At 51.0% G+C, this 26383-nt stretch overlaps 5 protein-coding genes across 10 annotated transcripts; all 5 read left to right on the top strand.

The window, feature by feature from the left end:
* The first annotated feature begins 64 nt into the window (after positions 1-64).
* khnyn (KH and NYN domain containing) lies at positions 65-3234 on the top strand. Its single transcript, XM_061808597.1, has 7 exons — positions 65-694; positions 760-894; positions 1117-2432; positions 2515-2645; positions 2763-2854; positions 2970-3077; positions 3206-3234. The coding sequence occupies exons 1-5, from the start codon at positions 503-505 to the stop codon at positions 2846-2848; spliced, it is 1860 nt and encodes a 619-aa protein (XP_061664581.1). The 5' UTR covers positions 65-502; the 3' UTR covers positions 2849-2854; positions 2970-3077; positions 3206-3234.
* Positions 3235-3737: 503 nt separating this feature from the next.
* LOC133494609 (adenylate cyclase type 4-like) lies at positions 3738-13751 on the top strand. 3 transcript variants are annotated; one of them, XM_061808594.1, is made up of 27 exons: positions 3738-4585; positions 5047-5731; positions 5983-6621; positions 7345-7542; positions 7620-7781; positions 8047-8196; positions 8272-8426; positions 8502-8613; positions 8679-8806; positions 9234-9392; positions 9467-9626; positions 9693-9860; positions 9963-9994; positions 10147-10200; positions 10286-10349; positions 10432-10529; positions 10619-10703; positions 10783-10920; positions 11047-11124; positions 11243-11421; positions 11523-11607; positions 11857-12015; positions 12215-12361; positions 12445-12546; positions 12647-12761; positions 12895-13019; positions 13090-13751. In XM_061808594.1, exons 3-27 carry the CDS (start codon positions 5989-5991, stop codon positions 13222-13224), a joined length of 3621 nt encoding a protein of 1206 aa, XP_061664578.1. In that variant the 5' UTR covers positions 3738-4585; positions 5047-5731; positions 5983-5988; the 3' UTR covers positions 13225-13751. The 3 variants fall into 3 exon arrangements, with proteins under 3 accessions (XP_061664578.1, XP_061664577.1, XP_061664579.1); XM_061808593.1 differs by having other exon boundaries at positions 10780-10920; positions 13090-13750; XM_061808595.1 differs by lacking the exons at positions 12895-13019; positions 13090-13751 and having other exon boundaries at positions 10780-10920; positions 12623-12762.
* A 258-nt stretch (positions 13752-14009) lies between these two features.
* Positions 14010-18965, top strand: si:cabz01101003.1 (ubiquitin carboxyl-terminal hydrolase CYLD). Of its 3 annotated transcripts, XM_061808165.1 has the most exons (17): positions 14010-14104; positions 14348-14546; positions 14666-14780; positions 14846-15003; positions 15086-15520; positions 15586-15691; positions 15788-16233; positions 16297-16462; positions 16534-16675; positions 16743-16868; positions 17063-17154; positions 17237-17300; positions 17427-17610; positions 17720-17828; positions 18078-18196; positions 18266-18473; positions 18561-18963. In XM_061808165.1, the coding sequence occupies exons 2-17, from the start codon at positions 14370-14372 to the stop codon at positions 18743-18745; spliced, it is 2832 nt and encodes a 943-aa protein (XP_061664149.1). In that variant the 5' UTR covers positions 14010-14104; positions 14348-14369; the 3' UTR covers positions 18746-18963. The 3 variants fall into 3 exon arrangements, with proteins under 3 accessions (XP_061664149.1, XP_061664148.1, XP_061664150.1); XM_061808164.1 differs by having other exon boundaries at positions 15586-16233; positions 18561-18964; XM_061808166.1 differs by lacking the exon at positions 14010-14104 and having other exon boundaries at positions 14410-14546; positions 14640-14780; positions 15586-16233; positions 18561-18965.
* A 27-nt stretch (positions 18966-18992) lies between these two features.
* Positions 18993-21409, top strand: emc4 (ER membrane protein complex subunit 4). The gene is made up of 6 exons (XM_061808169.1): positions 18993-19140; positions 19660-19795; positions 20461-20575; positions 20650-20803; positions 20884-21044; positions 21158-21409. The coding sequence occupies exons 2-6, from the start codon at positions 19689-19691 to the stop codon at positions 21191-21193; spliced, it is 573 nt and encodes a 190-aa protein (XP_061664153.1). The 5' UTR covers positions 18993-19140; positions 19660-19688; the 3' UTR covers positions 21194-21409.
* A 154-nt stretch (positions 21410-21563) lies between these two features.
* lpcat4 (lysophosphatidylcholine acyltransferase 4) lies at positions 21564-26378 on the top strand. Of its 2 annotated transcripts, XM_061808168.1 has the most exons (13): positions 21620-22013; positions 22233-22596; positions 23087-23199; positions 23271-23331; positions 23515-23573; positions 24559-24593; positions 24660-24714; positions 24792-24874; positions 24986-25111; positions 25183-25336; positions 25400-25492; positions 25629-25764; positions 25953-26378. In XM_061808168.1, exons 1-13 carry the CDS (start codon positions 21918-21920, stop codon positions 26090-26092), a joined length of 1515 nt encoding a protein of 504 aa, XP_061664152.1. In that variant the 5' UTR covers positions 21620-21917; the 3' UTR covers positions 26093-26378. The 2 variants fall into 2 exon arrangements, with proteins under 2 accessions (XP_061664151.1, XP_061664152.1); XM_061808167.1 differs by having other exon boundaries at positions 21564-22013; positions 25183-25492.
* The last annotated feature ends 5 nt before the right edge of the window (positions 26379-26383 follow it).

The raw sequence follows: 26383 nt of genomic DNA, 5'->3' as shown, positions 1-26383 counted from the left end.
ATATATATATATTTTTTTTTTTTTTTTTTTTTTTTTTTGAAGTGAAGGACGTACATGTATCCATTTTTAGATTTTTCGAGCACAGTAGAGTAGCCAAAAACCGCTAACAATAAATGGCCACAATATAAAAATAGGAACGTGGAAATTCAGATATTTCCTGACAATATCTCTACAACGTAGAACAGTAATACCGTTAGTCCGCCTACATCATAAGGAAATGGTCTTAAATTAACACTAAAGGATCCAGGCGGAGATTTCAATTATTTTTCACAATTTAACAATCTGAGCTCTGACAATTCCAATTTTGATCTCGATGTATTTTCGCCGCTTCTTTTGTAATGCACCCGAGCCTTTCTCCAGCAAACAAGGGAGCCTTCCAATTGGGTGAGACGAAGGGCAATTTGGATTCACGTGCTCGCGTCGACCTGCCGGTTTGGGGTTCGGGGTCACCACATTAGTGACGTTCCCCAGCTCGTCCACGCCATTGTTGTAAAAACGAGGGATGGATGCACCAGACCGAGTGGAGGATGAGTTTGTGTGCCCCGAAGTTCTGAGGGGGTCTTTGGGCTCCCAGCGGGACACCGTGGAGAGGATATTCGGGGTGTCGCTCACCATTGGCAACACGCCGAACGGCGCCAGCGAGCAGATGTGGCTGCGACTGCGAGGGTCGGACAGGGACGTGAAAGCGGCAAAGGTTTGACCCGCGGCGCCCGCGGCCGAGGAGACGGTGGTGCAAATGAGCAAGTGTCTGTCTTTCAGATGTTTGTGCGAGGTCTTGTGGACCAGGAGGAGATGCAGGAGGTGTTTTATCCCGCCGCCGTCAACTGCGTCTTTTGCGGTGCCAGAGGATTCTTCCTGGACTGCCTGATCAAGAGCACTTCAGCGCACATTGCCGTGAGTTCCTCTTAGTTTGTGATCGGGGGTCGGTATTTCGCGAAATCGCAGTCCCGAATCGCTCTGCCCCCTGACTACAGGAACTCATTACTAGCTGACCTTCATAATACCGATTTTTTTTTTTTTTTTTAACCTGTTTATTCGCTTGAACATCGGCAATTTATTTTAGCTCCCGGCTCCTAAGCTAATGAACACCTTTTTTGTCGTTCCGCATTAAACCAGGTGGTCTCTCCGGGAGTGCTTCTCATATCTGGTCTCGTCGAGCCCGTGGTCCGTGCCTATTCCCTTGTCACAGACCTTTTGAAACGATACGAGGGGGGGCAGGCTAGCTCTTCGGACACTGATGAACGGGGTTCGGGGGAGTTGTGTTATTCTCCCCGGGCCTTCAAAGCTCTGGTGGAGAAATGGGAGGACCGCCACATTCTGGATCTCCTCGTATTGCCGAGGTCCGTGAAGGAAGCCTTGCTGGAGTTAGTGAAGGAGTCGGGGCTTGTGTCTAACCTGACACCAGGAGAACTGGAAGTAGAATCGCATGAGAGTAGCCGCCCTGGGGTGACATTGGGTGTTCCGAGTGGCCCAGGTAATGACCGAAGTGAGGCTCCCGGGGAGGCAACAGAAGAGAAGCAGCCGGGGCAGGGTGCAAGGTCGCCTAGCAAGGATGAGGATGAGGTGCAGAAGCTGTCAGCAGCAAACACGGAGTTCTTGCTGAAATTCTTCACAGCCATGGGGTTTACAGAAGAGGTGGTGAAATGGATTCTTGCCCAAACGGGACCAATAGAGGCCTCTCAGATACTGGACCTGATCCAGCAAGAGCAGGACTACAGTGACCGGGAACACCAGAGCAAGAGGAACCCTCCTTGCGAGATGGATGACGAGACGGTAGGAGGAGCTGCGGCGGCTGAGGTGGGCGCCCGTCACGCCGATGTTGTGAGCTGCGCGCAAACCAAGGAGGAGGACGACTTTATGCTGGGAGTGTTGAAGAAAGCTGCGGTGAGCTGCGGCTACACGGAGCACGACGTGGCGCAGGCTTGCAGCCTTTTGCCAGATGGATCCACCCACCTCCTGCTCCTAGAGCTGCAGAAGGAGGCGAGCGCCGGGATGGAAGACTCGGGGAAGAAGGCTCAGAAACCTGCAGTGACGAAAGATAATGAGAGAAGTGGCCCAGTTGGGCCAGCAGGGAGGCCAGACTTAAGTGATTCAGCAGAACCTGGTGCAAATCCACAGTTGGTGTGTACGAATGAAGCGCCACCGCCTCCACGTCCCGATCATACGAAAAGGCCACCGGGGCCAACATTCGCTCACATCTCGCGCCCGAAACCCCAAAGCCGGGTTTGCTCAAACGGAGCGCTCCAAGCTCAGCGCTCTCTCATCAGATTCGGAGAAAGCGGCAGTGCATCCACCGTTCCCTCGGTGGTGGTGACGGGCAAGCAGCGCTTCCTGGAGGGTCTGCAGACGCCTTTTAAACTCCAGCTAATGGACCGGCCAGGGAACCCCAAGCTGAGGACCGTCGTCATAGACGGCAGCAACGTGGCCATGAGGTACAGGGGGCAGGTTTAGGAAGAGACATTTGAAATGAGATGATGCAAATGAACCAAAATAAGAGCTAAGATTCCTCCGCAGTCACGGCCGGGGCCACTTCTTCTCGTGTCGAGGCATCGCTTTGGCGGTTCAGCACTTTTGGGAGCGAGGTCATCGCCACATCAGCACCCTGTTGCCCCAGTGGCGCCAGAAGAGCGACCCCTGCATCAGAGGTCTCCACGCCCGTCCGTTCCTTTCGACGATAGTTCGAGTGATCCGATGCATCGTCACTTTGACCAGAACTGGTCTAAACGTAGAGTCGTCTTTGTTTGTCCACATCCACAGAGCAGCACTTTCTAGGCGAGCTCCAGAAGCTGGGCCTCCTCTCATTCACGCCCTCCAGGGAGGTCCTGGGCAACAGAATCACCTCGTATGACGACAGGTGGCCCCCACAACGTCTTCCTTGTCGCTTGGGTCCTTCAAAACCAAACAAGTTGAAGTGAATTGGTTAAACTGCAGCTCGACTGCTGTCCAATAATCTCAGATCATTGTTGCAGACTAATGCTGCAACTGGCGCAAAAGACAGATGGCGTGATCGTGACCAATGACAATCTGAGGGACCTTTTGGATGAGTCGGTCGAGTGGAGGGAGATCATCAAAAAGAGGTGAAACGCTCAGACGAAGCCAACGGTCGATTTGAGTGCTGAGATGCGATGGAAATACTGAAACAAAATGACGACCCGAGACTTGTTTGCGTTTAATCTTTTAAGAAAGACAACTGTGCTCCTTGCAGACTGCTTCAGTACACATTTGTCGGCGATCATTTCATGGTTCCGGATGACCCGCTTGGAAGAGGGGGCCCGCATTTGGACCAGTTCCTCACTTTGGAGCGCAGGTGGGACGTACGTCGCATCATTTCGAAATAAATCAATGTGTCCTTATTAGAACTTTCCCACCAGGGCACCTGACCGGCGAGACCATTCGTTTGCCGGCGCAGCCACGAACGTTCCTCCCGTTAATCCTCCGAGCTCACAAATACAAGTCCACAACTTCCCCGGCGCTCCGAATGGAACAGAAGAAAGGAGCCAGAGCCAGGGGCAAGAGACGGAACGGGTCGCGGGACACCGGCACACGCACCGCACGTCAGGCGACCGATGTCCCGCCAACCGGACGGTGGAGGCCACGACGAGCCTGAGGGAGCGTCTTTGTCAGGTCTTTCCCGGCCAGGACAACATGGTGATGCTGGTTCTGCAGAGCAACCCGACGGAGAACGACCTCAACGTGCTCTCGACCCTCCTTTTGGAGCGGTAGATGGACCGTAAATCTGCTGTTCACCAGCGTGTCCACTAGAGGCCGCTCCAAAGGCATTTGGACATTTAGCGTTTTGACCCCGGTGACCCGCTTGGGTTCGGTTCAGTTAAAAATGGACAGCGCAGCGCAGTGCAGGCCCGTCGACCACAAAAGAATCGTCTGACGGTGTGCCCGTGTTTGCTGCGCTTGTCAAATGCTTTCGCACGCAGACGGATGAGACACCACGCCAGGAAAGAGGAACAATAAATCATTTGACATCATTCAAATGGCCTCAACCCCAAAAACCGGCCTTTGAATTGACTTGTTTCACATTTTCCCACTGTAAAAACGAATGAAGTTCGATTTTAAACATTAAGTTATGACTGTACAGGCTTGTTCTGATTGCACATCAATATGAAATATTTCCTTCAAATGAATTCTGCAATGATGGAATTATTTCTTTTATGAGTTACTGAAGAAAAAAAACAAGTGCTCCTCGGGAGTGTTTTTATTTCGTATTTTCTGTTTGTCATCCTGTGTAAACGTAACCGTCCCTTTTTTTTTTTTGTTTGTTTTGTTTTCTTTTTCCCTCTAAGCGACTGCACGTAATTCGAAACACCCGCGAGTTCTGTCACTCCCACATCTGCTCGGCTGCCAAAAAAAAAAAAAAAGAAAGCGGCAGTCAAGTTCTGTCCTGCAACCGTCGCTCACCTGTTGGCGCTCTCTCGGTTCCTCTGACGGCGTTTTTTAAGTTTTTGATTTATTGATGTTTGTGTTTGTTTTTAGGACAAGGTAATATGTCAAAGTGTTTCCTTTCTCGTGTTTTGACCAGAAGGCAAAGTGCTGGAAGTGGAATATGACTAAGTTGAACGTGTGTCACGAGGTAAGACAAACCCATGGAGAATGTCTTTGTAGTCTTTGTACCAAGTTAAACGTCGTCATTTTTAAACCACGTTGAAAGTTCCGGACTGTACTTTAATGTCCAGTATTGTTCCCTTTTTTTTTTTTTTAATTAGTGATGTAGGCGCTTGTCATATTTTCCATTCCTTTTTTGTGCGTTTTCCAAAATTGTGTAAAACGTGTTCGGAGCCTCGGACAAATGACAACAAGAAGGTATCCGGTATGTTTTTCCTGTTTTTTTACGTAATCCGTCAAGTCGTAATCTCTTGCTTTGCGTGCCAGGTTTTTGATTTGATGACAGATTCAAAGATGCGGGTGAGCTGATATGGATGAGACGTGTCAGGAAAAAGTCCCAGGACTGATGTCACAAAAGATGCAAATGAAAGGTTTTGCCCTTTAAGTCAAAGGATTTTTTTTTTTTTTTTTTCTTGGGGTCCTCCGCAGGATGGCCGACGCGGCGCAGCTCGATGTCGCCCAACTCTTCAAAACCGGTCGCCTTGAGTTTGGGAAAGAAGGTCGGTCAAGCTTCGGCACGGCAAGGAAGTGTCTGATGCTCGGGGGAGCGGGTGCGCGGTCACGGTGACGCAGCCACGACTTCTTTTGCCGCTGAAGCGCATTGAATGTGAAACCTCACAGTCGAGATTCCAAATGCATGTTTCGTGACTCCAGTCCTGGATCTTGTCTGACAGACTTTGGAAAAACCTTTTTCTGTTTCACGGCATGCGAACTGGAGTTCACGCGGTTGTTGCGACGACAATTCGCGCCCGGCCTGAGCTTTTGCCGTCGAGATGATCAGAAAGATGTTGACACCTGATTGTCGGGCTCGGCGGCAACTTTCCAGTTGTTGCTCGTGCGCTTTGCGCTGGGTGCGTCGCTGTCATGCCATTCCAGTACACACCTGAACTGCGTGTGCGACTGCGGAACTAGCCGGACAAACGGGTTTAGCATCACGCAGAAGCGACCAGGAGGAGGTTATTAAAATTAGTATTAAGGGTTTTTGAGCGTCACGATCAAGCTTTTGGTCGACCTTCTTTTGCCGCAGGAAGACTTTGACGTGGTCCATCGATGGTTGAGCGCTCACTGAAAGGGATCGGGGATCAACAGCACCAAGTCTTGGTCTTCAACACAGGTACAGTGTCACTTTTGCAGCACTTACTTCCTCTGCGTTTTCTGTAATACAGAAGAGATCGCTTCTCCCGTTTCACTTCCTTGTTTTCCACCAATTACAGCCTTTGCTAAGGCGTCCCTCGGAATCGTCAATTGCTCTTGTTTTGCTTCTGAATGCGGAGATGCGATTCTGCTGTTGCTCGGCGCAGCGGTCCGGCAGCTGCCACCCAAAAATGCTTTGTCAATCTTTCTTTTTTTTTCGAAACAATCCAGGAGAAAATGCGGCCAGAAGAGAATGCGTCAGCGGCGTCGGGGTTGGTTGGCGCGGCCCAAAGTGGAATAGATGCGCTTGAACTTGGCAACATCGCACACAACGCTGATGTGGAAGGACTGCTGGACCCCGGCTCGAGACTCTCTCAAAATCTAGTATCAGTCCAACCACCTGATTCTCCGCCGGTGGATTCTTTATTGAGTGGGACAACTGCGAGCGACTTCGAAGTGGTTTCGTCCTTACAAAACCTGGATTTCAGCTTCGACTCTGACTACGGCAGCATTCGCTCCGGCCCCGCGATGCCAGCGCGGCTTTTCAGTGGCGACTTAAGCGAACACAGTGGAAGCTCCTCGGGAAAGACGGAAAAGGGTCGGTCCAACGTGAAGGCGAAACATAGAACTGCTTCCAAGCTGACTAAAAAAATGAAGAATGGCAGCCCGGCAAAGGACGAGAACCACGAACAAGAGCGTGGAAGCGCACGGTCCCAGCGCAGCGTCACCGAGGGGGTCAGTTGCTGCTACAGGTCCGTGCACAGGGGCTGTCTGCAGTGCGTGGAGGAGACGCCAGCCATGTTGTCCGGACTGGTGCTGTCCTTGGCGTTCTGCGTGGCCATCATCGTCCTCATTCCCAGCACGGGAAGGGTGAGAACCCCAGCGGGTGTGTTCGTAGTGGGACCGAACGTGTTCATGCCGTGAGCGCCGGTTTGGCGGGATCGAGTTGAATCTGTGATCGAGCAAGAGCAAATCTCATGTCATCCCTCTCACACGTTTGGAACAATATTTCTCACTCGAAGTTTGCCGATAAACAAAAGACAATTGAACAATTATTCAATAACGGGACGTCATTTCAAATTGACAATGCTAGAAATGCACCGAGAAATTATAATTCACGTCCTGGTTTTGTCAGAAAATCGGCATAAATCTTGATCGCTGATTTCAGAAGGTATAGCAGATTTTTTTTTTTTTGCAAAGGTCTTATTTTCATTTAAAAGCATAATTTTATCAGTTGACTTTTGTGGGTGGAAATGGAAATCGGGGAATGTTTAACGCACGCTAGCACATGACGTCAAATGGCCTGGACAAGCTAACAAATTAGCATTTTGGTTACGGTAATTATAAAATGCTATTTTTTTGGTCACCTCATACAAAAGGTAAATGAAGAAATGTATCTTTGAACACCAAAATGTTCAACCAAAGGATATAACCACAAAAGTCTGCGTGAAACGGCATAGACGAGCGAACAGAAATGACCAAATATGTTAAGATAATTACAAGGCGTCGGTCAACTGCTTTTTTTTTTTTTTTTTTTTTTTTTTACGCACACAGCGTTGCATCATATCGTGAAAGGTTCTAATTTCTCCACAGAACATTGACGTCCACGTGGGAGCGCTGTCAGTGGTCTGCGTGGTTCTGAGTCTGAGCGCCGGCCTGCTCGTGTGCCTGCCGTGGCTGGCCACCGTTAGGCGTTGCGCCGGCGCGCTGGCTCTCTTCGTTTGGGGGACGCTGTACGTGACCGCCATTGTTTTCATCTTCACCGGAGGACCTGTCACGACGTGGGAACAGGTGGAGAGGAAGACGTCGCGCCGCGAAAGAAAGCCACCTTCGCGCTCACTTCCTGTCCTGTACTTGTTCCTTCGCAGGTCGCCTTCTTTCTCTTCCTGTCCCTGAGTGTGTACACAGTTCTGCCTCTCTCGCTGGCCTGGGCTCTCATGGTTGGGATTTGGACCAGTGTCACGCACATCATCATCATCAGCGTTTATGTCCCGGTCACGAGTCCTCAGACCCCAGACTTGGCAGTGCAGGTGCGTCCAAACTAATTAAGGTGGTGGTGGTGGTGGGGGGTGGGGGGGGAATCCATGGGGATTCAAAATGAGGGATTTTGGAAAGACAGAGTTTCCAGCAGGGCTCTGTCCCGAGCCCCCTGCATGTCGCGAAAAGTTCACAATTGAGAATTTTTTTTTTTGAGTTCCCGGTTTCTTCCCCTCCGTTGTCCCAACCCGAAACTTTCTACGCGTCTCCCTTTCTCACTCATTTGGGACCGTTGTCCGGGCCATCATTTCACCACAGCTGGTGGCAAACGGCATGCTGTTCTTGTGTGTGAACTGCATCGGGGTTTTCCACCTTTGGACCACTGAACATGATCTCAGGATATCCAATCAGAAGAGAGAGGACTTCAGCGAAATCCGCTCCCAGAAGGAAATACGGAAATACCAGCAGGTTTGATCACATCCAATGGCTGTTGATTTTTACAAAAATATATATGTATATCACCGCTTGTTTCCCTGGCAACAGGAGCGTCTCCTGCTGTCGGTGTTGCCACGTTACATCGCCATGGAGCTGAAAACCGAAGTGATAAAGAGGCTGACCAAGCCCAAGAGCGACAAAGAAAATGTGCAGAACTTCCACAACTTCCACAGCTTGTACGTGCGCCAGCACAAAGACGTCAGGTGAGCACGGAAAGCGGGTCGATGGCGCCGCGCCATCTGTGGCCGTGTAATTTACTCAACCTGTGCGCGTCTTAGCATCCTGTACGCGGACATCGTGGGCTTCACAAAACTGGCCAGTAGCTGCACACCAGAGGAGCTCGTCGCCGTGCTCAACAAGCTCTTCGGCCGCTTCGACGACATCGCCAAGGTAGCCGCGCGCCCGGTCCGGCGGTTGCGCGAGCGCCGTCACATTTGCTTTGTCACCGTCTGCAGAAGAACGGATGCCTTCGCATTAAAATCCTGGGCGACTGCTACTACTGCGTGTCAGGTCTGCCCGACCCGATCCCGACGCACGCCAGCAACTGCGTTCAGATGGGCTTGGACATGTGCACCGCTATCAGGTCAGCTCGTTTGCATGTGTTGTGAAGACCGCACAGACTGTGTACTGTGGAACTTCCTCCGGAGCCCACCGCGCCGACCGCACGCTCCTGATTAGACCCGACTCGGCCACACCGACTTTGAAACCCACGCATCAACACATGAATGCTTTCGGTGTGACATGGGTGTGTTACTTTTGGCACTTCATAAAACCAGTTTATTTATTTACCAGCCATAGCACAAAAATAGTAATGGCATTTGTGTTTGTTATGTCATTGTTTTTCGATTCGGATGATTCAGATTTAAATCGATTTAACTGGAGAACTGATTGGATGGAGCAGTGAACTGAGTTACAAGCTCAGTCGCCGAACAAATTCAGCTTGTAAGTCGAGGTAACACAGGATGTCTGTGACGCTTTCTTTCTTCGTTTTTTTTTTTTTTTTTTTTTAGTAAACTGCGAGAGGCCACAGACGTGGAGATCAGCATGCGCGTCGGCGTTCACACGGGCAACGTACTCTCCGGCGTGATCGGCTTGCAGAAGTGGCAATACGACGTGTGGTCACATGACGTCACGCTAGCCAACCACATGGAGTCCGGAGGCGTTCCTGGGTGAGAAGATTCAAACCAAATCGGTTGGTTTCTTCGACGAAACTCAACCAATTTCCTTGCTTGCTTTCCCCAAGGAGAGTTCACATCACCGAGGAGACGCTGCGACACTTGAACGGAGCGTACCAGGTAGAGGACGGCGACGGGGGGAGTCGAGATCCTCTTCTTCGAGGAAGGCGAACCTACTTGGTGCTGGACCCCAACGACTCCCACAGCCCGCTCAAAAGATCTCAAACGGTGGGCATTCGCACGGCGAACTGACTCCAGGACGCAAACGTGGAAACGTGGGAATCTTGTTTCCAGGCAAACCTTCTCGGCACTGTTGAGAACCGGCAGCGGGCGTCCATGCGCATGTCTCAGTACCTTCAGTCGTGGCAGAACATCCGGCCCTTCGCCGAGCTCAGCAATCATCACGGCAAGCCGCCCAGGAAGATGGACGGAGTCGAAGTGAACCAGCAGCAATCGACCGCCGTACGTTGCCGAACAGTACATTTGCAAACGTGGCCCGAAACCGTGAAGAAAGAGGGGAAATGACAACAACAACTAACGGCAAAATGTCTGTCGTTGCTTTAGGAAAGACCGCCTTGTCAGAACACCCCCTCCTGGTATGTTCCGTTGAGGTTTTCAAACTCAAGACCACGTTGTAGTTCGGACTTCCCTCGGAGGGCCGATACAATTCAAACAAGTGAAGTTGCTGCTCAAAACATGTCGATACAGTCAAATTCTAATCCTTTACGTTTTGTTTGTTTTGTCTCAGTTTGGTCGTCGATAACGGCGTGAGGGGATCGCTGGACACGCTGGACACCGCCGGGTAAGTCGGATGTTTTTCAAATCCCTGCTCGCCCCGTTCCTCTGACCTGTTTTTGTGTGCGCGCGATTACGTGTTGCCTTCCCAGGAGGAGAGCCAAGAGACTCAACTGTCTGACGTTGCTGTTCAATGACGTGCGGCTGGAGAAGCAGGTATTGTCACTTGCCCGAGAGGAAGTGAACCCACTGTGGTGCTTTTTTTTTTTTCTTTCTCATGTTTGCGTTTGTCTCACAGTTTCGGCTGTCGGAGGTGAACGGCGTACACCAGTCCATGAGCTGCCTTGCTCTGGTCTTCGTCACCCTCTTTGCTGTGCAGATGCTCGTTTCGGACAAGTGAGCGGAACCCGTTTTGTTGTTGTTGTTTTCTTGCGGGGTTTTTTTTTTTGTCATCTGTCTTCCGAACGTGTTTCCACGCCGACCAGGAACTTTGAATTGGCCGTGTCCTACAGCGCCACCTTCCCTGTGCTGGTGCTTCTTTTGTCCATCGCGTTCTGCGGCTACTTGCAGGTAGGCTCGGCAGCGCTCTCCAACAAAACATGTTGAACGTAATTAAATGTCTCCCCCGTTTATTTATTTATTGAAGAAGAAATGGCATTCCAAGGTACCGCCCCGCATCAACTGGATCTCGGGACTGTCCCGCAGCATCTCCACCAGGGCGGCCTTGCGGCTGTTCATCGTCTGCCTGAGTTTGCTCATCACGCTTCTCATGGCCATCCTCAACTTTGTGAGCCCTTTCGCGGTCATTTCGTTTTGGCTCCGTTCAAAACAGCCGCCGGGTTTTGCCGGCCGGATCGCGATCGGGACGGCCATTGTCCGGTTTTGGCGATTCTTTGACCCTCTTTTACTTCAGGTCTTCATCCCGGGAAACAACTGCACGGACGTTAGCGACAGGAGCTCGCTGGAGGCGCTCAAACTCTACACCGTGCCTGTGAGTTAACGATGAACGTTAAGTTAAACGGTCCTTGTGGTTGGGTCGATGGCAATCCACCCGAGTATTCAAGACAATCGCAAAACACGCTCAAAGGTCTTTCCGTACCCACCTGCAGTACTACCTGTACTGCTGCCTGCTGGCCATGCTGGGAGTCGTGGTCTTCGTGCGGATATGTTTGTCGGTGAAGGCTCTGCTGCTCACGCTGGCCGTGGTGGTTTACTTGGCCCTCTTCCTCCACGTGTACGCCGCTCGCTCGTTCTGCCTCATCAGCCTGCTCTACGGAAACGCCACCAGGTGAGTGAGCGTCTTTCTCCGACGCTGAGAGAGAGCGTTGACCCGAGTTTGCCTCCGAACGTCACGCTCTGACTCGTTGGGTTCTGCGATGCTTTTCCCAGGCCCGGCGTGCTGAAGGACCCTCAGATCATGTCCGGAGTTTGGCTGGTCATCTTTTACATTGTCTGCCTCATTCTGGCCAGACAGGTCTGTGCGTGCATATTTCGGTACACCACATGGAAACTTGTACATGTTTTTGCTTAATCTGGTCAGTCATTAGGGTTCTTGATGGCTTATGTATCTTAGGTAATGTTAAAGGGATAGGATCCAAGTAGATTTGAATGCAGTCAATGTGTCAGTATTTATATTATAGAATTTTCATTTCTTCTTCAGTTCTGTTTTAATTTATTTTTGCGCGGTAAAATAAAAAAAAGTTCAATCAACCGATCCCGTCAGGACGAGCTGGGCTGCCGGGTGGACTTCCTGCTGGAACACTGCTTCAAGCTGGAACAAGAGGAGATGGAGACAGTGGAGAATGTCAACAAACTTCTCCTGGAGAACGTTCTACCCCTTCACGTGGCCTCCTTCTTCATCGGCAAAACTGTCCGCAACCAGGTAAAGTCGTTTTGTCCCTGTTGGTGAAGCCATCTTGAGAATGCTACGGTAATTATACTGATCTTTCGTCCCTCGTTCGGTTTCTCAATCGGTCTGTCCTGTTTTGTGCAGTTCCTCAGGATCATTTCTGGTGTGAATCGAACCGTGTAAATAAAATGGCCTCGCTGCATAAATCTTGACGGTCTGTTTTTGGTTTCAGGACCTGTACAGCCAGTCGTATGAGTGCGTGTGCATCATGTTCGCCTCCGTGCCTCAGTTTAAGGAGTTCTACAGCGAGAGCAGCGCCAACAGAGACGGTCTGGAGTGTTTACGTTTCCTCAACGAGATCATAGCCGACTTTGACGAGGTGGGAGCGAGTACTGGCATCTGAAGGTTTTTCCAGGCCCGACTTTTCCCCTCACTTTCTGACGTATAACTCTTGTCACTTAGCTTTTGTCCAAGCCCAAATTTTCGTCGGTGGAGAAGATCAAGACCATCGGCAGTACGTACATGGCGGCTGCGGGGCTGACGCAATCATCGGATGACAGGAAGGTAAGGCCAAAAATCCTTGCACTGGTTTTGCAGTGAACGGCCGTTGATTGCAGCGGAGACAAATGTGGTTTTAAAGTAATTCCCCCCACCCCGCCTGCAGAAATGTGACATGTCCTACAGCCACGTGCGGGCCATGGTGGAGTTTGCCATTGCGCTGATGGGCAAACTGGAGCTCATCAACACGCACTCCTTCAACAGCTTCAAACTGCGAATCGGTGAGCCCGTTATTCAAACGGCAGTGGCGACGGGACTTGTGTATTTTTGAACGGGTCGGGTCAGGAGGTGTGAGTAACATTGAACGCTCCTTTTTTGTTCTTCGGCGAAATAATGGTGATTGTACATTTGCAGGAATAAACCAAGGCCCGGTCATTGCCGGAGTCATCGGCGCTCATAAACCGCAGTACGACATCTGGGGGAACTCGGTCAACGTGGCGAGCAGGATGGACAGCACAGGGGTGTTGGACAGGATACAGGTCAGTTAGTCGCCACCGGCTCCTCCTCCTTCCCCGCTTGACCCACCTCTGCGTCGGTCTCTGGATCCAGGTGACAGAGGAGACGGCCCAGGCGGTCCAGAGCGTGGGCTACGGCATCACGCTCCGAGGGGTCATCAACGTCAAGGGCAAAGGGGAGCTGACCACGTACTTTGTCAATACGGAGCAGTCATCGCCGCAGTTCTGAACACTGCTTGCCCGTCCGGTGCGGGAGAGCCGACGTTGCTGTCCGGCGACGCACGACGGGACGCTTCTGTCTTCCCGGCGAGACGCTAAATGTGATCCTGATCAGTTGAATGATCGTGCAACTAGTATGTAGTTGCATAGGATTATTTTTCGTTTTTTTTCAAACGTCACACCCTTGACGGGTTGCTGACTTAAATGAAGGAAGTTTTATCATTATTATTATTTTTGCTGAGAGTTAAATGGTCTACATCAGCCATCCATCCATTTTCTGAGCCGCTTATCCTCACAAGGGTTGCGGGAGCATTAGGTTTTACTTGAGTAAATTTCTACAAGGAGATCCATTTATACCAGTTTTCTTTTTCCCCTCCCACACTTGTGCTTCCAGTCACGTCGGCAGTACAACCAAAGAAATGGTGTCATTATTAGAATGATGTAAAAATATGTAACATTCAGATGAAATATATATTTTGTTGTTGTTTTTTTAGCTATATATTGTACATATTGTGGAAATACTATTTATGAACTAATAAAAACTGAATTTAAAAAAAGTGAATACTGTAGTTTGGTTTGGGTGTAAGTTGAGAAAATGCCCAATAATCTAAAAGTGAAATAAACTATTAAAAAAAAAAGATCAGTGGGTATAAATGCAAATTACTTCACTATATATTTCATTTTGTAATGGGTTAATTGAAGTTTGACATCAGTACAGTACAAGATGTCTTTGAACGCCTCACAATATCAAGGTCGACGTCAGAGAAACGCCTACATTTGTCCTGATTGGCTGTGGAACTTTTCCGGCTTTTCATTGGTTGGCTCTGCTGTCAATCTCTGCGCTTCCGGCTTTACGGTCGGGTTTGTGATGGGAGTTCGACTTCTTCTAGGTGAGTTTTTCCAAAAGATCTTTTTTTGTATTCTTTCTTACATTCGCCTATAGAAACATCTGAATGTTTTTAAAGTAGCATTGTGTCGTCCGGGCAATATTTGTTACAAGTTTGCGAGACTCGGAAGACCGGCACTATGTCAACTTTTAAAAAAAAAATATATTTATTTGGTGTTTAGTCGTATCATGGAGCTCTGTTAATACAAAAACAATACACGAAAGCTTTCCTTTCTCCATTGACTAGCTTGAAGTGAACGGCACGAAATATGTCAGCGGTCCATGACCTAAGAAGGAAAGGACGCCCCCCCAAAACATACTTGCTATTGACCGACCTGAATGCCAGTAGCTTTTCGGAAGGTACCACCCTGCTGCCGCGGGGGTCCATGTGCTCGGAGAAGCAAACGAGTAGGAACACAGCCGAGCTTGTAAACGTCAAGGTAGCAGTAAGTATCCTTTAAAAACAAAACAAAACAAAAAAAAAAAACAGGCACAAATTTACGAGTTATTTTGGCGGGGGTGGTGGTAATGTCAAATAGATGTGTCTCCTCTGGGTTCTCCTCAGATGCTGGAACATGACATCAGTCTACAATTGGAAAGAAAACTTCTGCTTGAAGTCCCAATGGACTGCGTTGGGCTGTTGGAACCTGTGGAACCAGAGACACGCCTTGAACTGCTAGGTAAGTTGTTTAAGAACACCAGAAAGCTTCACTGGCAGCTTTTGTCGTTGTTGTTATTTGTTTAGACGATCCTGAGAAGCTTCTCGACTTGGCCGGCCTGCCCGCTGGGACGCCCTTATGGGTCCGGTTGGGCCAAGCGGACAAGCTCGCCGAAGCTGAACTCAAATACGTCGGGCCGCTGACCCCGGGGACCAGTTCTCAGTTTTTCGGGGTGCAACTCAAGGTAAAGCGGCGCAGTGAGAGTCGAACATTGCGTCGGTGAAGTCTTTCGGTCAGGTGGTACTGTCGCCCCTCCTCGCCCGCAGGGCTCTGCGGCGGGCAAAGGGAAGGGCACCGGCAACGGTCTGTTCACCTGCCCTGACGGCTCCGCCGTCTTTGTCCCGGTCAGCCACGTCGCGCTCAGACGCTGGTCCAGCAGCGACGAGCCCAACAGCCGAGAAAGGGAGCGCCCTCCCCGCCGCAGCGTCGCCCGCCGTCACACCAGCCAAAGTAACCCCGGGCGACACATCCATCCGCCGTTACCCGCCCTCCCCGCTCAAGCTCAGTCTTGGGACGGATCGGCCGAGCCGGCGTCGAGCGGGACTCAGCACCCGCTTCGAGGCCCTGCGCCGCCCCTGCCGTTCGGCGTGGGCCAGCGGGTGAGCGTCTCCCTGGACGGCTCGCCCGTCAGCGGGGAGGTTCGCTTCTGTGGTCCGCTTCCCCGTCACGACTCATCTTTGACATACGTCGGCATCTTGCTGGTCAGTCGCTTCATTCGTTGCAGTCGCGTTGCAGAGTGTTGACGATCCGGCGTTTTGTCGTTCAGGACACTCCTACGGGGAACTGGGACGGATATTATAGCGGAGAGAAGATCTGCCAAATTCCTTCTGCGCTGTATGGAAAACTGTTGCCTGCTTCGAAGGTCTCGCCAGGTCGAGGAACACTTTTGAAATACTTTCAAATGGGATTTCCGATTAGATCAATTATGGAAATTATGATATTGCAATTATTCTTGTTGTTCACTGCAGAGCCCCATCATCACGCCATCCCTCCCCCCCAAGTTCTCAAATCCAACACGAAGCCAACACCGCCCGCCGCCAAGCCGGCCCCCACCTCGCCGCCCACCTCTGCCCCCAAAGTGGCCCTGTTGCCACCTCCCAAAAAACCGTTCAAACCAATTCCCCCAATACCACCGCCGAAGTTGCTCCACGATCCCCTGCCTCCGCCCCCTCCGCCGCCTCCCAAACCCAGCGACCTGACGGTGGCGGCGGCGCTGGCGCAGCGCACCAACGGCGCACACCGCCCGCCGTCGCCGCCCGCGTCCCCGGACGTGGACCGGGCCGCGGCCGCGCTCAACGGAGAAGCCCTGGAGGTGGGGTCCATGGTGGAAGTGAACGACCCGCCCTTTTACGGTGTGATCCGCTGGATTGGACACATCGATGGGATTTTGGAGGAGGTGGCGGGCATCGAGCTGGTAAGTTGACCTCGTCCTCTTCCTCCTGCTGCCGTGCCCTCGTTTCACATCATTACCATCCAGGAGGAGGAAGTGCCGGCGGGCACCGACGGGTGCTACCTCGGCGAGCGCCACTTCCGCTGCCCGCCCAACAAGGGGCTCTTCGTCAAGCTGTGCAATTGCCGACGAGATTCCAGATTCCCCGCTCCCGAGGCCCGCGTCAATCAAGTGGAGCGCTGCAACTCCATAGGTGAACGGGCACTTTTGGCGGTGTGGCGCGGCAGCCGAGGCGGACGCTCACCCTTTTCGGGTTCTCTGCAGCTTTTGCCGAGTGGGGCAGTGAGCACGTGGAGGACGACACCCTTCCTGCGGATGGCGACGAGGCCAAAGAACTGTACCAGGGCTGGAAGAAAGGCATCCAGGGTCACCTCAACTCCTGCTACCTGGACGCCACGCTGTTCAGGTGCGGCGTGGACTCGGCTCCCGCGTTCAGGGAAGCCTCTTATCTCACGCCGTCGTGCCGTCCGCAGCCTCTTCTCCTGCTGCAGCTCGGCAGACTGGCTTCTGTTTTGCCCCGCGGTCGACGCGCAAGCCGGCCGAAGCTCGACGCGAGCTCAGGACCTGCTGCGCTGCGAGATCGTCAACCCCCTGCGCAGGTCTGCCAGTCGCTTTTGGACAACAGACCACGGTGGCGTGATGTCACACCTTCTTCCGAGCGGCAGAAGGCCAATATTTCTGCCTTAAATGACGTTTGACCGGGGAAGCGTGCTTCAGAAACACGGGCTGAACAGCTCGATCCATTCGTGCAATATGAAATCAGAATTTTTCCATTGCGCTTCGGGCTTTGCAGGTACGGCTATGTTTGCGCTAGCAAGACCATGGCCTTGAGGCGAATGCTGGAGGAAGCCAACGCCGACGCAGGCTTCACCAACCAGGAGAAAGGTATGCGAGCGAGCGCGCCGAGCACTTCCTGTTTGTCCGCGAGGAATGCTGCCACGCCGCTCCTGCTTTTGTCTCCGTCCAGATCCGGAGGAGTTCCTCAACAAGCTCTTCCTGCTCCTCCGTGTCGAGCCACTCCTCAAGATCAGGTGTCGCCACACCTCCGTGGTTATTTCTTCCTCCTCGTACTTCCCCTCGTTATTGTTTTTATCACAGACACTTAGCATATAGCATCGTGGAACTTCCGAATCTTCTCGACCCCCCCCCCCCCCTAGATCGGTGACTCAAAAGCCGCAGGAATGTCACCTCTACCAGCTCTTCCCGCCTCACGTCCCTCGCTCGCCCTCCCCCTCAGAGTCCGTTTTGTTGCCCTCGCCGCTTTTCACCCCGATGCGGGTGGCCAGCGTCCAGACCTTGCTGGAGTCCTCCTTCCTCCACGCCGGACTCAAGTTAGCGGAGGTGCGCAGAAACGCGGCGTCAATGTGGAGAGAGGAGTCTTATCGGGGCGTGGGGGGATCCGAACCGATCCATTGCATTGTATTTGTCCCCCCCACCACCACCACCACAGGGTCCATCCTGCTTCCTGTTGCTCATGCCTCGCTTTGGGAAGGACTTCAAGATGTTTGACGTCATCTTGCCCACCCTCAGCCTGGACATCACGGACCTGCTGGATGACAGTAACTATTTTCAGTCATTATGGTCTAAAAAAAAAAAAAAAAAAAAAAAGATATCCAAACTTCAAATCTTGAGGCGACGTCATTCGGCGCGGCTCCCGCGGAGTGAGGGAAGCGAGGATTTACACTTCTTAGACGGTTGAGCATTTAAGAGAGTTGGCAAGATTTGTTTTCAACTATTTAGATGGTGAATAAAATCAAAACAGTTTTTTGAACAGGATGTAAACATGCATGCCGTGTGCATTTCTCAAGCTTTGCGGCAGTGCAGCGTCTGCGAGGCTTTGGCCCGGTGGGAGTGCGCCGAGTGTTACGAAGACCGAGACATCACACCGGGACACCTCAAGCAGTACTGTCACACGTGCAACGCTCAGGTACGAGCAACGTCGGCCGCCAGGCGCCCCCTCCCCCGCCGCAAGTCCGCCCTCATCTTTCTTGTGCAGGTTCACAGTCACAAGAGGCGAACGTCGCACTGCCCGTTGAAGATCGGCGTCCCCGAGGGGGTGTTTAGCGGCCCCCTCAACCCCGCCCGCCGGGAGATGCTTCTGTTTGCGGTGACGTGCATCGAGACCAGCCATTACGTCAGCTTCGTCAAACACGGGCCTCTGCCCTCCGACTGGCTCTTCTTTGACAGCATGGCAGACCGCGAAGGTGAGACGAAAACCAAGCGGCTCATTCCGTTAAAATCAGCAGAATTGACCGGTGTGTTTTTTTTTTTGGTGGTTCCCCCCCCACCAGGCGGCGAGAACGGCTTCAACGTCCCCCTGGTGAGGCCGTGTCCCGAGGTGGGCTGCTACCTCAGCTTGTCAGAGGAGGAGCTGAGCAGAGTCGACCCCGCGTCCCTTCCGGAGCGCGCTCGCCGGCTGCTGTGTGACTCTTACATGTGCTTTTACCACAGCCCTGAGCTCAGCCTGTACAAGTGACGCTCGATATGTCTCGGAATTATGATGTCATACACCTCTCGAGCCTCTCCTCTCCTCTCTCGGCGACGACGACGTGGTTACCTGTTACGGTTGAATTTGCACTGCCATTTTATGTGTGATGACACGTTTAAATGTTTGCACTAAGATAGTCATGATGTCCAACCTTTGATTCTCTGAACTGGCGGGAAATGAAACGGGATGAATAGCATAATAAAATCCAAATGAAGTGAACACATTTCATGGGGGCAACGAAGTACTTCTTCAGAGGCCGCAAGGGGGCGCTCTGGGTCACTGAGCAGCAAACTTGTCATTGTCACGCCGGAATAAGCGAAGAACGGTAAACTGTTGTGGTCGTCCAAAAGGAACACCAGCTTCGGTTTGGACTCCTTCTAAAGGTAAACCCAGAAAAAATGTGGTATTTAATAACTTGTTTGGTCACAAAGTCGGGCTGTTGTATGTACTTACCGCAGTTTATCTCGTGAACCGGTGCTCATTTCGTGTTTGCCTATTCGTGTTCGGTGACATGCTAACAGCTAATCGTGGGTGGAAAGCCACGCTTAACCCCTCGCAAAATGATCCATAAAAAAAAATACTCATAATAATCACCTCGTACGGCGAGGAGGGTGTGTCAAAGTCACCACACAATTGAAATTATATAGCATGAAGTGACTGAGTGCTTTTGGAGATGCTGCTTGACCTTTGAACGATGATGTCACACGTATCCTCAATTCTTACTCGAATACTATTACCTGCACAAAGTACATTGATACGTAATCGAGACCACGGGGGGCACTAAAGCATCAGTAAAATAGTGAAATCATAAATGACGAACATGGAACAAATTGTTTTGTTTTGTTTTTTTTTTTTCAATTAGAAATCTAAACGATTCGTGCTAATTTTTTTTTCTTCCCTAGGGGCCGATCTCGCAGTCCAGGCGGTTGCCATGGCATCTCCAGGGGGACAAGGAGGAGGGGGGGTTTTGTCCACGAGAGGTGGAGCCGGGTCCAGGAGGATGAAGTGGGCTCTCGAGCTGAGTTTAGGGAACACCAGGTAAAATGGGGTGGGGGGGACGACCCCCTGAACAACAGCCTTTAGGTGACACAACATGATGGTAAAGGAATCGTTAGCTTGGATAGACTGAATAATTTCGGAATGAGTAAGTTTACAGGTAGTTTGTGAAGTTTGGCCTTGTGTTCACGGAGCCAAAGACATCCAGTGATGGGTCATGCGAGCCATCAAAAGCAACAAATGTGATACTATTGTGATCATTTGTAGCAAGTAGTTGTAATGTAGCGTCAGGAGAATGCCTGTAAATATCTGCGTGGTCCAAAAGTGATACAAATGTAGCTTGTACCATCTGCTTCCATCAGTGCTGAGGGAGAAAAGATTTATTTTTCTCAAAGATTTCTGTTCAACAGAAGACCTGTGAGGTCACTTTAAATCAACTGAGGGAGAATCGAGAAATTGACTGCATTGTTGACGTAAACAAGTTAACATTTAAATCCCGAGTATGCGAGCAAAATAACAGTGGTTCTAAAACAGACCCTTGTTGTGTCAAACCTTTACAAAAGTCAGGATCATTTTCAGCTGTAGTGAAAGTTCCCAAAACCGTTTGTTGACGTGAATGTGGAATTGTCGTTGGATACATTGCAGGCGAACACTCAATTTAGTTTTTACTTGTTAGCTGAGATAACAGCGGCCCTGCTTTGCTCCAGGTGTCGGAGCGACCGCCAGGCCAGTCAGGGAGATGTGGTCTACCCCATCGGATATTCCGAAAAGCCCGTCCCTGACACCAGCATCCAGGAGACGGACAAGAACCTGGTGGAAAAGGTGAGTCCGGATGAACGGGCTGCCTGTTTTCGTGTGTTGGTGGATTTTTGACTGCGCTCCTCCTGTTTTGACAGCGATGCTGGGATGTGGCGCTGGGCCCTCTCAAACAGATCCCCATGAACCTCTTCATCATGTACATGTCGGGGAACACCATCTCCATCTTCCCCATCATGATGGTGTGCATGATGGCCTGGAGGCCCATTCAGGCGCTGATGTCCATGTCAGCGAGTGAGTGCATCGTGAAAGATGCTCGGGGGACAAGTTGAGCCCGTCATCCTGTACTCGTCTTCCTCTGGTGTCTTGAACAGCCTTCAAGTTGTTAGAGAGCTCCAGTCAGCAGTGGCTTCAGGGACTCGTCTACCTCGTGGGGAACCTGCTGGGCTCGGCTTTGGCCATCTACAAGTGTCAATCGATGGGGCTGCTGCCCACCCACTCGTCTGATTGGCTGGCGTTCATCGAGCCGCCCCAGGTAGCGTGCAAGAAGTCACTTCGGGACGCCACGTGCGGGTTTAAATCTTGCACGCGACCCGGCCGCCGTCAAGATTCGAGCGGGTAATTGTCGCAACCGTGAAATCCCCACAGAGGATGGAGATGATGGGCGGCGGGATGGTGTTGTGACCCGCGACGGAGCGAGCCGAGGTGAACTCGGGACGCGGCGGGGGCTTCCGACGGGCGACCGAACCGACGGCCAGCGACTTGTCAATGTGTTGAATTGTTCGTTTTTGTCGTTAACAGTCTTCATTCGTCAGCTTGATTTGCGCGTAACGCAACGTCTCACTTGCATTTATACTGATGTGCTTTCGCAAAAATAAATTCTTCTCGATTGAAATGAAACCTGTCCTTGGTCAGTCACATTCGATAAGAAAGGGAAACGGTCTTTTTCTATGTTGCTTTTTTTTTTTTAATGAAGTGATAAAAGTACTTCATGGGGGTACTGAATAACACCCCGGCCCTACTAAAAGTAACAAAAGTGTGTACAATGTGTTCATTTTTAAAAAATGCAAAAAGAACAAAATTGCTCAGCAAAATTAAAACTTTGAAAAGTATATAAATATTCCAAATGACATGTCAAATAGTTTCATCATAAAAATCGACAGAGGTACGTAAAACAAATTTTTGCTTCTTTTTCGCCCCGCGCATCAGCAGGAAAAGGAAGTGCAGTGACGTCACTAGTTACGTCCGCTTATCAGTCACCTCTCCGGCGGCGTCTTGCACACACCTTCCCACGTGCGGCCGCCGGTATGTTCCCGTCACTCGCCTGACAAGTTCTTTTGGACTTCAGCTCGTTTTTAGTTGCAGGTGGCTCGGCAGTTTTTTTTTTTTTTTTTTTTTCCGGGTGACGATGGAGAAGTTGGAGCGCGGCGTCCGCGGGTCCCATCAAGGGTCCGATAATCCGTTCTATCACAAGGTGACGCTGAGCGGCTTCCAACGAATCCGGGTGAGAACTTTTTGAGGAACTTCAACTTTGGGTGATGGCTTCGCGTGTTGTTTGTGGGTTTTTAGCCGAAGCGAGGCAATTTTTCTTCCTCGCTGCACAAGTTAATTGAAGCGTTCGCCTGCCATGTTTGGGCAATGCTGTTTCATTTATTGACATATTTCATATGCGTATATTGCTCTGTGGGTTATATTGCTGAAGCGTCTTGATGGTTGTTGTAAGGGTCTCATCCTGGGAAGCTTCCTTTTCCCGGTCCGGATCGTCCTGGTGAGCCTCTTCTTCTTGCTCATGTGGCCCCTGGCCCGCCTTCGCCTGGCCGGGCTGTCGGCGGAGGATCGCGCCCGACCCGTCACGGGCTGGCGCCGCTGGTTCTTCCATCCGGGCGTCTGGCTCCTGAGCCGGGCCGTCTTCTTCTCCCTGGGCTTCGTGTGGGTCCGCGTCAAAGGTCGGCGGGCTGACCTGGTGGAGGCGCCCGTGCTGGTGGTGGCCCCCCACAGCACCTTTCTGGACATGCTGGTTTTGTGTACCACCCAGCTGCCCACTGTCGTGTCCCGCTCGGAGAACACAAGCCTGCCGGTCATCGGAGGTGAGCTCGACGGATGACGGATGTGTGTACATAAGTCTACACACCCTTGTTCAAATGCTAGGTTTTTTTTGTTTTGTTTTGTTTTGTTTTGTTTTTTTTAAGACCAAGAATAGTCATTTCAAATCCAACGTGACTTGCAGTACAAGTACAAGGGAAGTACACATCCTCTTATAACTGGGATGTGGCTGTGTTCAGAATGAACCAATCTGGTTCAAAATCTTCAATAGGAGTCAGCACACCTGGCACCATTTCAACTGCTTCTGATTACCCTCAAATGAAGTTTAGATGTCCTAGTAGGCCTTTTATTTGTATTTCTTTAAGACTTATTTGCTTCAGCAGTAACGCTGACTGCTGTGCATTCTTTCGACGTTGTCAAAGGCCTCAGGAAAACGCCACCAGAGCATGCCAACCATACACACAGGGGTGTGTGGACTTTTTATATCCACCCAATATGTGTTTGACTTGACCTGTTTTTTGGTTTCTGCGCTAGCGCTGCTGGAGTTCAACCAGTCCGTGCTGGTGAGCAGGAGCGATCCGGATTCCAGGAAGAAGGCTGTCGCCCAGCTCACCGAGCGAATCACCTCCAACGGCTACTGGCCTCAAGTAAGTCGCCACAAATTTTCAAACGCGTCGCCAGTGATAAAGTTTTCGTTCTTGTGGCGACTCTCTGCCAGATGCTGATGTTTCCCGAGGGCACCACCACAAACGGCAGCGCTCTGATCAAGTTCAAACCCGGTGAGGAGAGTTTTGACCTTCGCCTCTCGGGCCTCCGGATCGGGACGATCCAGTCCTGATGCGGCGTGCGAGGCCGTTGTTCTGGAATGAATGGCATGAGGAGGAGAGAAAAGGGCGTAGCAGACAAATGTTTGCGTAGTGTTTCGAGTAATTTCACTTCTCTCCTTCCATGCTTGCCTTCAGGTGCTTTTCTGTGCGGAGTGCCGGTCCAACCGGTTCTGTTGCGCTACCCCAACAAATTGGTGAGTGGTGATTTGGCTGTGCTCTCACATACACGTTACTGCATCACAAATAATAATCATTACAATGTTGGCTTCATCGGATGTGTATTTAGTCATTTGGGGGCCGATCTGATTGACTCCAAAGATTTTGTCAACATTGCTTATCATCAACGCAAATTCAATTTCACATTAAAATGGAATAGTCCATCGCATGAGAAGGAGATGACACTTGAAATGATCGTGATGGGTTAAAGCGTTTTGTTTTTAAGCATGTGGATTCAAACTCCATCCATTATCTTGTGCTTTTCTGGGTCGGGTCGCGGGGGAAGTAGCTTGAGAAGTAGTAGAAGTAGACATAGTCTCTCCGGCGTGTACTGGGTCGTCCTCGGGGTCTCTTTACGGCGGGACGTGCCCGGAACGCCTCACCAGGGATCACCGGATCATCTGGGTCCTCTCAATGCGGAGGAGCAGCTGCTCGACACTGAGCCCCTCCCTGATGACTGAGCTTCTCACCCTATATCTCAGGGAGAGCCTGGACACCCTACGGAGGAAACTCATGGGATCTTGTTCTTTCGGTCGAGACCCACAGCTCATGCCCATAGGTGAGGGTAAGAACGAAGATCGACTGGTAAATTGAGAGCTCCGCCTTTGGACTCAGCTCCCTCTTTACCACAACGGACCGATACAAAGTCCGCGTCACTACGATCTCCCGCGCCAATCTTCCCTCACTCGTGATCAAGACCGTACTTGAACTCCTCCACTCGGGGAAGGGTCTCATCCCAGACCTGGGGACGGCACGCCACCCTTTTCCGACTGAGGAACATTCAAACTCAAACAAGTTTATGAATCAGTTTTTATAAGATGTTTTGACATCCTGGGGACTTCCCAAAACATTTCATTAGAGGCTGATTATTGCTAATGGAAGCAAGATGAAGAAGTGTCAAAATTAGACCAATCACGAGGTGAGGAAATCCTGATGGTTTTTTTTCCCCCCTCCATGCTTTAGGATACGGTCCGCTGGTCATACAAAGGGACGACGTGGTGAGTTCTTGCAGGGCTCACGGCGCCTCTCGAGTCCTCCATGCAGGTTTCTCTTCCGTCTAACAGGCTTGAAGCGCTGTGGCACACTTCGTCGCAACTCTACACCAACATCACGGTGGAGGTCGGCGAACGAGCGTGTATTTGTGTTTTCTTGTTGTTTGCTTTTGCCCTTCGGTAACATGAAATGTCGTGCCGCAGTTCTTGCCGGTCTACAAGCCCTCGCCGGAAGAGAGAAACGACCCGATCCTGTACGCCGACAATGTGCAGAAGCTCATGGCAAAGTAAGACGGAGAATTCTTTTCGTCAAGTCGTCATTTTGGTGATCTCCCGCGGCACAGTGGTTGGGAATCGCCGTTCAAAAAGCGTGCAAATGTGTTCTCGCTCTGTCTCAGGGCCCTCGGCATTCCGGCGACGGACTACGTGATGCAGGGCGGCGTGCCCGTCCAAAAAGTGGGCGGCCTGTCCCTCCCGATCCCGTCACCCGGCAGGGAAGCGCTGGCACTGCTGCGCAAGGCCGGGTAAGGCGAGCGTCCATTTTGGACGTTTGTACGAAGTTTGGAAATGATCAGCTGTGTTCCGTGTCCGTCAGCCTGGGAGCGAGTGAAGTGGAAGCCGCGCTGGGGAGAATGGTCGACCGGTGTCGGTCAGGATCGTCTTTCCTGGTCGGAGCCGAAGAACTCGCCGCAATTTTTGGACTCTCCGACGGGCGGACGGCAGCGAGCGTTTGCGGCCTGTACTCCAAGGTACCACCAGGGCGTTGGTTGCCGTGGCATCTCCGTGACGTAACGTCTTCCTGCTGTTTTCAGGAAAAAGTAGTGGACCCGAGACAGATCTATTTGAATGTGGCCGCTCTCTCTGGGCTTGTTAACATCAAGCCCCTCCTGCACACGGCTTTCGACGTAAGCACGTTTCACAATGTTGTCGATTACACTTTGGGAAAGCCACGTCTATTCCATATCCATGGACTGGTCGGCTACTTCTTCTCACACAAATCCTGTAAAAGCGTTCAGATGTGGCCTTTCTTTGACCTTCCAGCTGTACGATGGAGAGGGGACAGGAAGTCTGAGTGCCGAGGAGCTATCTGACCTGATGGGGGCGCTGTTGGGCTTGCGTCAGCATCACACTGCACAGCTCTACGCCGAGGCCTCCAGTGGTGGCAGGTTAAGTCGAGGTAACTTAATTTATGGCGAGAAGTACCTGTACTACTGGATCTGTTGAAAGTCAATGTGTTTGTTCCCCTCAAGCATTTTTTTTTTTTTTCAAAATTATTATTTTGGGCCTTCCTGTTGAACAATCTCTCACAATAGTCTGAGGTCAGAGCGCGTCATTTACTTTGGCATTGTGCCCCGCGCTCCTCAGATGACCTCGTGCGAACGTTCACGAGCCACCCGACCTATCAGAAGGTGGCGAGCGATCACCTGCAGCCCGGCCAGGCGGCGTGTCAGTCGCTCGTCAACAGCAACGGAAACTTGCTCAACGGCAACAAAAAAGTCATATGAAGGTTCACGTATGCTTTTTGTTTTTAAATGTTTAATTAAAAAAAAAAACCTTCAGCGCAGAGACACTTTAACCAAATAATTTTAAACATTCTATTGTTGCATGTGTGTGTGCGCCTTTACCAATGTTATGAAAGACTCTTACCTGTGAATATATTTTAAAGTGCAACCTATGCAAAGAAAAAAAAATATTGTTTTTATATGAATAACTTCATTTATTTGTGAAATGCCATGCCATTGGAATAAAAAAAGGTTTCAATAAAAGTAAACAATTTTATAAGTTTTGTCAGTCGG

This window comes from Syngnathoides biaculeatus, chromosome 21, assembly GCF_019802595.1.
Source record: "Syngnathoides biaculeatus isolate LvHL_M chromosome 21, ASM1980259v1, whole genome shotgun sequence".
NCBI lineage: Eukaryota > Metazoa > Chordata > Actinopteri > Syngnathiformes > Syngnathidae > Syngnathoides > Syngnathoides biaculeatus.
The sequence above is the reverse complement of the archived record's forward strand: the minus strand, read 5'-3'. Positions and strand labels throughout refer to the sequence as shown.